This window comes from Triticum urartu, chromosome 1A, assembly GCF_056163025.1.
Source record: "Triticum urartu cultivar PI428250 chromosome 1A, HENAU_Tu73, whole genome shotgun sequence".
Taxonomy (NCBI): domain Eukaryota; kingdom Viridiplantae; phylum Streptophyta; class Magnoliopsida; order Poales; family Poaceae; genus Triticum; species Triticum urartu.
Genome location: NC_141873.1, coordinates 554,544,570 through 554,556,233, shown reverse-complemented (window position 1 = coordinate 554,556,233; position 11,664 = coordinate 554,544,570). Strand labels below are relative to the sequence as shown.

Genomic DNA, 11,664 nt, shown 5'->3' with positions numbered 1-11,664 from the left:
GATGCCCAGATGGCCATGGTAGAATTGCAAGAATACCAGAAAAATGCAGATCTGAGTGACTTGCTGCGAGCCAAGAAGCCAGACATAGATTCAGCATTCCAGTCGTCTGGTGAAACGAAGTTGATTCACATTCACCCGACAGATCCCAATGCTGATCTGACTCACATTTCAACCACACTTGACTCCAAATAGGAAGAAGCGCTCATCCAGCTCCTCCATGAGAACTCGGACATCTTTGCATGGAAGCCTTCTAACATGCCGGGTGTTCCCAGGGGACTGGCTGAGCATCGTTTGCGAGTCGACCCGAAGGTGAAACCAGTCAAAGAGCATCTTCAACGGTCCGCCGTACAGAAACGAAAGGCAATCGGTGAAGAGGTGGCTCGGCTTTTGGCAGCTGAGTTTATCGGAGAGATTTACCACTCCGAGTGGTTAGCCAACATTGTCATGGTCCCAAAGAAAGATGACTCACTTCGCATGTGCATTGATTTCAAGCATATAAATCGGGCCTTCCCGAAGGATCACTTTACTCTCCCTCGCATCGATCAGATAGTCGACTCGACTGCAGGGTGCGAGCGTTTGTCCTTTTTGGACGCCTACTCCGGGTACCACCAGATCCGTCTGTACGGGCCCGACGAGATAAATACAGCTTTTATCACCCCGTTTGGGTGCTTCTGTTATGTCACAATGCCATTCGGTTTGAAGAATGCCGGAGCCACATTCATGCGGATGATTCAGAAGTGCCTGCTCACTCAGAGCAGTCGGAATGTGGAAGCATACATGGATGACGTTGTGGTCAAGTCACGTAAAGGTTCCAACCTACTAACTGACCTTGCCGAAACCTTTGCCAACCTCAGAAGGTATGATATCAAGCTCAATCCATCAAAGTGCACGTTTGGAGTTCCAGGCGGAAAGTTACTCGGTTTCCTTGTTTCCGAACGAGGAATCGATGCTAACCCAGAGAAAGTAGGCGCTATACTTTGAATGAAACGCCCTGTGCGTGTGCATGATGTCTAGAAGCTTACTGGTTGCTTGGCCGCTCTAAGTCGATTCATTTCTTGCATCGTTGAAAAGGCGCTGCCTCTTTACCGACTGATGAAGAAATCAGATAAGTTCGAGTGGACCCCAGAAGCTGATGCAGCGTTTGCAGAGCTAAAAGCCCTGCTTTCCACCCTTCCGGTGCTTGCTGCTCCAATCAGCAAAGAGCCTCTACTGCTTTATATAGCAGCCACTGGACAAGTCGTCAGTACAGTACTTACGGTCGAGCGGGAAGAAGAAGGAAAAGCTTATAAAGTTCAACGCCCAGTTTATTATATTTCTGAAGTCCTGACCCCGTCAAAGCAGAGATATCCTCATTATCAGAAGCTTGTCTATGGGATTTACATGACCACGAAGAAGGTTGCACACTATTTCTCGGATCACTCTGCTACAGTCGTCAGCGACGCTCCATTTTCAGAGATTCTGCACAACAGAGATGCAACTGGTCGAGTGGCAAAATGGGCGATTGAACTCCTTCCCTTGGATATCAAGTTTGAGGCAAAGAAAGCTATCAAGTCCCAAGCAATAGCAGATTTCCTCGTCGAGTGGATCGAACAGCAACTGCCGACTCAAGTTCACTCTGAGCACTGGACCATGTTCTTTGACGGATCCAAAATGTTGAATGGTTCTGGTGCTGGGGTAGTTCGGGTATCCCCCCGAGGAGACAGGCTCAGATATGTCCTCCAGATTCACTTTGATTCCTCCAACAATGAAGCAGAATATGAAGCACTCTTGTATGGGTTGCGCATGGCCATCTCACTCGGCGTCCGTCGCCTCATGGTCTATGGCGACTCAGATTTGGTAGTTAATCAAGTGATGAAGGAGTGGGACGTCAGAAGCCCAGCCATGACTGGTTACTACAACGCGGTGAGAAAGCTTGAGAAGAAGTTTAAGGGGTTAGAACTCCACCACATACCCTGACTGAAAAATCAAGCAGCCGATGACTTGGCAAAGATAGGTTCCAAGAGAGAAGCCATTCCCAGCAATGTGTTTTTGGAGCATATTCACTCGCCGACAGTTCAGGAAGATCCTTTTACTGAAGAGCCCCCGCAACCTAAGAGCGCCACAGATCCAACTGAAGTCGAGGTCCCAGCTGTGGTCGACCTGATCATGGAGGTTCTGGCCATTACTCCCGACTGGACGGTGCCCTACATTGCGTACATCCTTAGGAAAGAACTCCCAGAGGATGAAGAAGAGGCTCGACATATCGTCCGTTGATCCAAGGCCTTTACTATGATAAGAGGACAACTGTTCAGGGAAAGCGTGACTAGAGTCGGTCAGAAATGCATAACACCAGAGGAAGGTCGAATGATCCTCAATGACATCCACTCGGGGACCTATGGTCATCATGCGTCCTGTCGGGCCATCGTGGCTAAAGCATACCGAGCTAGATTCTATTGGCCACGAGCAAATGAAATGGCGAAAGATATAGTTGACAGATGTGAAGGCTGCCAGATTTACTCCGACATGTCTCACAAGCCAGCGTCAGCCCTGAAGACCATCCCCCTCATCTGGCCCATTGCTGTTTGGGAACTGGATATGGTTGGACCACTGAGAACTGGCAGGAGCGGCTTCACTCATGTGCTCGTTGCAGTCGACAAGTTTACCAAATGGATCGAAGCTAAACCTATCAAGAACCTTGATGCTAGCACCGCTGTCAGTTTTATCAGAGAATTGGCATTCAGATATGGAGTCCCACACAGCATCATCACGGACAACGGGTCAAACTTCGATTCCGATGAGTTCAGAGCTTTCTGCGCCTCTCAGGGCACTCGAGTCGACTATGCTTCAGTCGCTCACCCGCAGTCGAACGGACAAGCAGAAAGAGCCAATGACCTAATTCTCAAAGGACTGAAACCCCGACTGATGCGTGATCTCAAACACGCAGCAGGCGCTTGGGTTGATGAACTTCCGTCAGTTCTGTGGGGTTTAAGGACAACTCCTAATCGGTCGACCGGACGAACTCCTTTCTTCTTAGTCTATGGAGGCGAAGCTGTTCTGCCAAGTGACCTGCTCCACAATGCACCCCGAGTCGAGCTCTTCTCCGAAGAGGAAGCAGAGCAGGCCCGGCAAGATTCAGTCGATCTCTTAGAGGAGGAAAGAGAGATGGCCTTGATCCGGTCGACCATTTATCCGCAAGACTTGCGTCGATTCCATGCCAGAAATGTGAGGGGTCGAGCCTTTCAAGAAGGAGACCTGGTTCTTCGAGTGGATCAACTGAAACCACACAAGCTTGCCCCGACTTGGGAGGGTCCCTTCATCATCGCCAAAGTTCTCCACAATGGAGCATACCATCTTTACAGTATTGAGCATCAGAAAGACGAGCCACGGGCTTGGAACGCGGAGCTGCTCCGCCCCTTTTGTACTTAAGCACTCGTTCGAATAAAATGTAATAAGAAACACATTTGTAATCTGTTTATCAAAGACAAGAGCTTATGACCCTATCACCCCATTGTTGTGTTCTTATTTACTTCTGAAATCCCCCAGTGGGTGGGCTTAGTCGCGAATCCGTTTCGCCTAAGTTCGAGAGAAAATCCTACCGAGTGGAGAGCAATCCTCCCACTCGGGGGCTTAGCTGTAGTCCAGTACTCGCCTAAGTTCTCTCACTAGGAGACTTAGCTGCAGTCCAGTACTCGCCTAAGTTTGAAAAAAGCCTACCGAGTGGAGAGCAATACTCCCACTCGGGGGCTTAGCTACAGTCCAGTACTCGCCTAAGTTCTCTCACTAGGAGACTTAGCTGCAGTCCAGTACTCGCCTAAGTTTGAAAAAATCCTACCGAGTGGAGAGCAATCCTCCCACTCGGAGGCTTAGTTGCAGTCCAGTACTCGCCTAAGTTCTCTCACTAGGAGGCTTAGCTGCAGTCTAGTACTAGCCTAAGTTTGAAAAAATCCTACAGAGTGGAGAGCAATCCTCCCACTCGGGGGCTTAGCTGCAGTCCAGTACTCGCCCAACTTCTCCCACTAGGAGACTTAGCTGCAGTCCAGTACTCGCCTAAGTTTGAAAAAATCCTACCGAGTGGAGAGCAATCCTCCCACTCAGAGGCTTAGCTGCAGTCCAGTACTCGCCTAAGTTCTCTCACTAGGAGGCTTAGCTGCAGTCCAGTACTCGCCTAAGTTCTCTCACTAGGAGACTTAGCTGCAGTCTAGTACTCCCCTAAGTTTGAAAAATCCTACCGAGTGGAGAGCAATCCTCCCACTTGGGGGCTTAGCTGCACTCCAGTACTCGCCCAAGTTCTCCCACTAGGAGACTTAGCTGCAGTCCAGTACTCGCCTAAGTTTGAAAAAATCTTACCGAGTGGAGAGCAGTCCTCCCACTCGGGGGTCTTAGCTGCAGTCCAGTACTCGCCTAACTCCGAAACATACCCCTATCCGCAAGGACGATGAGGTGCAGGTCGACTGCAACCTTCTCCTTCGGAGCCACGGCACAAGAACAACGTACGCTCCATCCCTATCCGCAAGGGCGACGAGGTGCAGGTCGACTGCAAACTTATCCTTCGGAGCTACGGCACAAGTACAACGTACGCTCCACCCCTATCCGCAAGGACGACGAGGTGCAGGTCGACTGCAGCCTTCTCCTTCGGAGCTACGGCACAAGTACAATGTACGCTACATCTCTATCCGCAAGGACGACGAGGTGCAGGTCGACTGCAATCTTCTCCTTCGGAGCTACGTCACAAGTACAACGTCCGCTCCATCCCTATCCGCAAGGACGACGAAGCGCATGTCGACTGGAGCTGCCACCTCAGAGCTGCCTCTCTAGCGCAAAGACTATTCCGAGCAGTGAGCAAAGTCCATTCGAAGGCAAACGCAAGCACATTCGGAGATAAACAAAATTCAGATAAATCCTAAAAGTTCCAAGCAGCAAATCAAAAGTACTCGGGCATCAAGCCCGAAGGAGTTCAACGGTTACAGCAATCACTCGGCATTCTGAGGCAAATTTAAAGCAGATTCAAGTTTCATAAGTTTGTTCACTCGGCCGGAGGAGGGCTGGCAGGCTCCACGAATGAGTCCAGGTCGATCCCATCAGCGATCCGAGTGGCGGCAGCAATGAAAGTCTCCATGAAGGACTGGAAGTCATGCTTTTTGGTGTTAGAGACTTTGATCGCAGCCAGCTTGTCTTCACGAGCCTCCTTGCAATGGACTCGCACCAAGGACAGCGCCACGTCAACACCACACCGGGCGGAGGATTTCTTCGATTCTTGCACTCGGTCAGGGATCTCGTTCAGTCGAGTCATCAGGGATTCTAGGTCATTTTCAAGCGTCGCCCTCGGCCAACGCAATGAGTCAATTCGGGAGACTACCTCCTTCAAGCGCACGAGGTAGCTTGTGGCGTTGGCGACACGGGACTCCAGTCGGAGCACATTCATTGCAGTTTCGTCGCAGACTAGAGAAGTGATAGGTTCCAGACCCGTCTCGACCCTTCCAGTTTCCTCGTCGAAGTCTTGGCAGAATTCTGCAGCCAAAAATTAGTGAATCGACCGAGCAAGATCCGATCGCAAGCATCAACACAGTCGGTTTAGAAGAAATACCTTCCAGCGTGAGATAGAGCTTCTTGGCAAGAGTCCTTAGATAAGCTTCCGTGTCATTCCTCTTGCAGATCGCAGACTCCAACTTTTCATTCAGGACAACCTTGTCCTTCTTCAGACTGGTCACTTCGCGGTTAGCTTCATTAAGACAAGATTTCAGTTTGTTCACCTCCCCTTCCAGCGTTCCGATTGAAGCAAGCTTCTGGTCTGTGAGAGCAGTTTTATCGTGGGCTGCTTTTTGCGCGGCAGCGAGGTCCGAGTCCTTCTTCTCCAGAGCCAACTTCATTTTCTCTGCAGAAGAAACAATCGAATCAAAGAAGGGATCAAACAAATATATTGAAAGTCAGTCAACAGTCAGTTACCTTCCATACCAGCGGCTTCGCCTTGAGCTTTCTTCAGATTCTGCAGGGCCAATTCCAAGTCGAGGTTGAGTTACCTCTACTTCTCCTCAAGTTCAGCAAACTTAGAAATAAGAGTACAAGACTTCTGCAGAAGGCAAAAGACGGATCAGTCGATAAGATCAAAGGTTGTTTACTTCCGAGTGAATAAAACCTAAAGAAGTTCGCTTAGACCCCAGCCGACTGCATACAGTCGACTGCGGTCTCAGGGGCTACACCCAGCGGGTGCACTTGGCGTGCCCCCGCTGACTAAGACTCAACTCGACCGGTCCACCCGGACCAAGTCAAAAAAAAGCTATTCAGACCACAGTCGACTGCCAGCAGTCGACTGCGGTCTCGGGGACTACACCCAGTGGGTGCACTTGGCGTGCCCCCACCGGTTCGGATCCTACTCGACCGGTCCGCCTGAGTCGAGTGAAAAAGAAAGGAAAGTAGAACTCAGACCCCAGTCGACTGCCAGCAGTCGACCGCGGTCTCGGGGACTACACCCAGTGGGTGCACTTAGCATGCCCCCACCGGTTCAGATCCCACTCGCCCAGACCGAGTGAAAGAACGAAACTACCAAAAACAACAAAACACCTAGAGGGTGCTCTAATTCGACGCAAACAATACGAGATTGTGTAGAAGAATATTTTCGGGTAACATCTCCTCATAGAGCAAAAGCAGTCGGAAAGTCTACTCACCTGGACATTGGCCCGAAGAGCAGCACTGGCGTCGTAGGTAGCCTGGCTGTTCTCATGCACCGTCTTCACCCGCTCCATCATCATGTCAGCCTGTCGGATGGCGTCCGCAGCCGCTTCCGACTGGTTGTCCGGGACGGGATAGCCGGTGAAAAAGTGAGCAGATGACCCAGGTGCGGCGGCTTGGAGCTCCGTGGCATGGAGTTGGACGACTAAAGGAAACACAGGCGCAGTCGACGGTGCAGGGTGCTCACTCGACAAGGGTGCAACGAAGGTCACAGAGGCCCTGCCCGCGTCTTCAGGTTGACGGACGGGAGGTGTCGTAGTTGGTTCTTGCCGAGACATCCTACCAGCTACTACCTTCTTGCTCTTCCTGGGCTTAAGAGCCACATCTTCATCGTCATCTGGAAGATCGATGACGTTGGGTGGAGCTGCAAGGCAGATCATTCGACCCCAAGTGAACCACTAGAACGCAATCGACCAAGGAATCAAGAACAAAATCACAAGAGTTTATACCTGGGTTGGAGGTTACTGCATCTTCCATCTCCTCGTCCCGGTACTAGAGAGCAGAGGTTCCTAACGTAGTAGTACTGCAAAGACCCGCATTCAATCGGTTACGTCCGGTTAATCGAGTCGACGAAAAGGACAAGTTAGATGATTACCCGAAGATAGTAGGAACGGTCACTTTGATCCTGGGCAAAGCTTTTGGCTTTCGGTGCTTTCGGCGCTGGAGGCGGCACAACTTTGGACTACTTTGGAGCCTTCTCAGTCGGCGTTGGGGAAGACGTGCTGGGACGCTTCGAAGACTGTCCAATCGGCGCGGCCACCAAGTCCGGAGCGCTCGCCGGGTCGTGAGCGTGTTTGGATCTCCTCTCCCTGCGAGGAGGCGAGTCGACTTCTTCGTCATCAGTCGATTCGTCGCTCTCCTCGTCCTCCTCGGCATCCGAGTGCCCCTCGCCGCTCTCGCCCCCGCTCGCTTCTTCCTCGACGTCTTGCTCCTGCACTCCGTTGGGCATTGAGCACATGTCGATGAGGGCCTGAAAAGACAACGATCAAAGGAAATTCAGTCGACCATAAACAAGATGTCACACGGTGAATCGGAAAGATACTTGATAAAACAGAATTATACATGCTCCGGCTGGTGCGAGTTGTCGAATGGAATCACCCTCCTAGACCCCCGAAGGTTGTCTTTGTTGCTGGTTATCCCCATCAACCACTTCTCCAAGGTATCCTCGCTGACATCCTCCGGGTGGATCCGAGTGGAATCCTCGAGCCCAGAGTACATCCACATCGGATGATCACGCGCCTGAAGCGGTTGGATGCGTCGACCGAGAAAGACCTCCAGCAGGTCCATCCCGGTCACCCCGTCGCGGACGAGTTGGACGACCCGCTCGACCAGCACCTTGACCTGCGCCTTCTCTTCTGGAACTACCTTCAGAGGGGCGGGCTTCTCCACTCGAGCCAAGGAAAAGGGAGGAAGTCAGTCGACTGACCCGGGGTCGGCTGATCCTTGCAGTAGAACCAAGTCGACTGCCAGCCCCGGACCGAGTCGGGTAGGATCATGGCTGGGAAGGTATTATTGCTCCTCATCTGGATCCCCAGACCCCCGCACATCTGGATCATTTGTGTCCTCTCGTCACTCGGATTGGCCTTTTTGACTGACTGGGAGCGGCAGGTGAAGATGTGTCTGAAAAGACCCCAGTGCGGTCGACAGCCCAAGAAATTTTCACACATTGACACGAAAGCAGCCAGATAGACTATGGTGTTTGGAGTGAAATGGTGAAGTTGAGCCCCAAAGAAGTTCAAAAAAACCCGGAAGAAAGGATGGGGAGGCAGTGAGAATCCGCGATCTACGTGGGTGGCGAGGAGAACACACTCACCCTCCCTTGGTTGCGGCTCGGTTTCGTTCCCCTGGAGCCGTGCCGACTTGTGGGGGATCAGTCCCCCCTCCACCAGGTCATCGAGGTCGTCCTGGGTGATTGTCGAGCGGATCTAGTCGCCCTGGATCCAGCCCGGCGGCAGGCCGGATCTCGACGAGGATCCGCCCCGGCTGGTCCGCTTGCCCTTCGCCTTCGCGGTCGCCTTCTTCACGTGCTCCAGCGCCACTGTCTTCTCTTTCCCCATGGCAACGGGTCGAGCGAGAGCGAGAGTCCGGTGACGAGAGCGGAAGCGAGCGTGGCGGAGAGATCGGGAGAAGAAGAAGAGAGAATGGGAGCGCACGGGGCAGAGGCCTGGTCCGGGGCCTTTTATAAGGTCGTCCCCGAGTGACTGACTGGTGGACCCAGACGATCTAAACAAATCCCGCAACAGTCGCACGCGCAGTACTTGGCGAAAAAGGTGGCGCGGGGATCGAGAAGACTTGCCTAATCCGTCCCGATAACCTCGGTTCTGCCCGTCTGGCGCACTTCCCAAAATTCGAATCCCGCGAAATCCGCGGAGAGCAGAGCAACCTGTCAGACTGAAGACAAACATCCTCTACATTATCATTTGGAATTCTACCGTGAAAACTCACTCGACAAAAACCAAGAATGGACCAAGGCGACTGAGAAAGGAGTCGACGTCGTCACCTCAACTGATTGTTCCAGAACAAGATATACTCATGGCACAAAGAATGGGTCGGGAGTGTTCCCAACTCCTTCCTCACTCAAACCCTGATCCATTCGGGGGCTAATGATGAAGCTATGTACCTAGGATAGGGTCATGGATCTGTCCAACATACCCTCCCCAAGGACATCTCTACAAAGAATCAGAAGCAGTCGAAGAGAAACCATCATCCACTCGACCATGAAGATGTGCTCACTCGACCACCTTGAAGACACTCGACCACCAGAAGATGGGAAACCCTCCACTCTGCAACGGTCAGGACTTAAACCATAGCTTTATGGGCATTTACAACACTTTACTGCAGACGTTACCAGTAACGCCCCTCCTTTATGAGCATTGAACCTTGTGTAACGGAGGGGAGCTGGGGTCCTGGCGTACTCTATATAAGCCACCCCCCTCCTCTGGGACAGGGGTTCGCACTTTCTGTAATTCACACGCATATATTCAGTCGACCGCCTCCGGGCTCCGAGACGTAGGGCTGTTACTTCCTCCGAGAAGAGCATGAACTCGTAAAACTCGTGCGTACAACTCCTCCATAGCTAGGATCTTGCCTCTACATTCCTACACCCCTATTCTACTGTCAGTCTTAGAACCACGACACCGGGACAAATGCATCCATTGGTCCCGATTCGTGGAAGAACCGGGACTAATGGGCTGGCCAGGCCCGAACGAAAACCCCTTTTTCTACTAGTGCTCCACTCCTTGGGGATCAGCGATGTGAGGAAAATGATGGCATGCTCCGGCCATAAACTCACCATTGTTATCTTGCAGCACTACCCTTCCTCCACCTTTCTCTCCGTGTCTCCAGACCGTGCAATCGGAGTTGATCTTGACCCATCTGTCATCCGGGGGCTCCCACTTCTGGTCGATCTTAGGCTCTGGTTGTGACGCCCTCGCCTCATGCGCCAGCTTCCACTCGGCCATGTGTAACCTTACCGTAGTCAATATTTCATGAGGCCGATCTTCTTCCCATCTCTTGCATCATCCAGCCCGTAGGCCGCCTGGACCATAGTCTCCTTCTCCTCATCGGCCGCAACGGCGAACCAGTCCAACAACCAGGAGGCTAGGGCGTTCTTGGAGTCCATCTGACTTGGCAGGGTCACCACAACCCCTAACTCAGAACGCAACATGCCCCAGAACGCAACATGCACCATCGTCTCCTCACGGCCGCACACAACATAAAAAAATACCCGGTTTGATCCGACATCGAAAGAGCTGAGACCTGACCGTCGGGTCGTTTCGTATCAGTCGCCACATATGTATCTTGGCCTTTGCTGGTGCACTCGTTTCCCACAGGGCGATATATCCCTTGTGCTTGTTAACCGAGCTCGAGGACTCCGGCTGTCAGGTCCTTGCCTTATTCAAAACCATCCTGAGCTGATAGGCAGATTTCACACTGGAGATATCATTTTTGTCTGGTTCGATGCCATATAATCCTCAGTAGCAGCTAGCATAGTGTAAACGGGCAAAAATATCAGGCAACACGGCATGCACCTGGTGGATGTGTCACCTGGCCGGCCGGTGAGCGGTGGTACGAGAGTCCATGTGACAAAACAAACGATATATCCAACTTTCTATACGCGCGAGAGCCGAGGTGCCCTGGGCCTCCCAAACGATATATAAACGAACCTTGCGCTGCACACACCACACAAAGCACAAAAGAACCATCTTCTTCTTCTTCTTGTTCTTCTTCCAGATTAACCAGTCCAAGAAGAAGAGCTCGCCGTGGTTTTCTAGGTAGTAATTCAACTTTCTAAGTTAGGCATGGAGGCTGTAGAGCCGGCGGTGGTGGTGAGCTGCGAGTGCTGCGGCCTCGAGGAGGAGTGCACCGGCGAGTACATCGGCGGCGTGAGGGCCTGCTTCGGGGGCCGGTGGCTGTGCGGGCTGTGCTCCGAGGCCGTCAAGTACGAGGCCGGCCGCAGCAAGCGCACCGTGGCGATGGGCGTGGAGGAGGCCGTGCGGGCGCACATGGCCTTCTGCGGCATGTTCAGGCGCGGCGGCCCCGCGGAGCGCGTGGCCGAGGGCATGTGCCGGATGCTTAGGCGCACCGCGTGCGAGAAGAACCGGACCACCTCATCGTCCTCGTCGCGGCCGACAGCGCTGGCTACGGTGGCGTCAGCGTCCGGGCACCACCGCGCCTCGGTGCCATCCGCCTGAGTTGATGTCTGCTTCTTGCGACGAGGTGATGCTTCGGACATACGTCTTCCTCGGCACAAGCTAGCTAGCTATATATATGCCGATATGCATGTGATGTAGTAGTATATTTTGTTTTGAATCTATTCCGGAAACTACACACAAGTGTTTGATGGAGTACTATATACGAGGTTAAAGCTCGATTAATCTTCCCATGAGGATCTTGATCTACCCAACGACCGAGCAGCTGTTCTTGGCCCAAATCCTTTCGAGGTGTAATAATATACCG

The 11,664-nt window shown here is 52.4% G+C and overlaps 1 protein-coding gene across 1 annotated transcript; it reads left to right on the top strand.

Moving 5' to 3' along the window:
• The first annotated feature begins 11,006 nt into the window (after positions 1-11,006).
• LOC147992619 (uncharacterized) lies at positions 11,007-11,428 on the top strand. Its single transcript, XM_087540934.1, has one exon. The coding sequence runs from the start codon at positions 11,007-11,009 to the stop codon at positions 11,397-11,399; it is 393 nt and encodes a 130-aa protein (XP_087397060.1). The 3' UTR covers positions 11,400-11,428.
• Positions 11,429-11,664: the final 236 nt, after the last annotated feature.

Bases quoted from the DNA above. Each gene is read 5' to 3' on its own strand.
- LOC147992619 (XM_087540934.1), top strand. From the start codon at position 11,007: ATGGAGGCTGTAGAGCCGGCGGTGGTGGTGAGCTGCGAGTGCTGCGGC.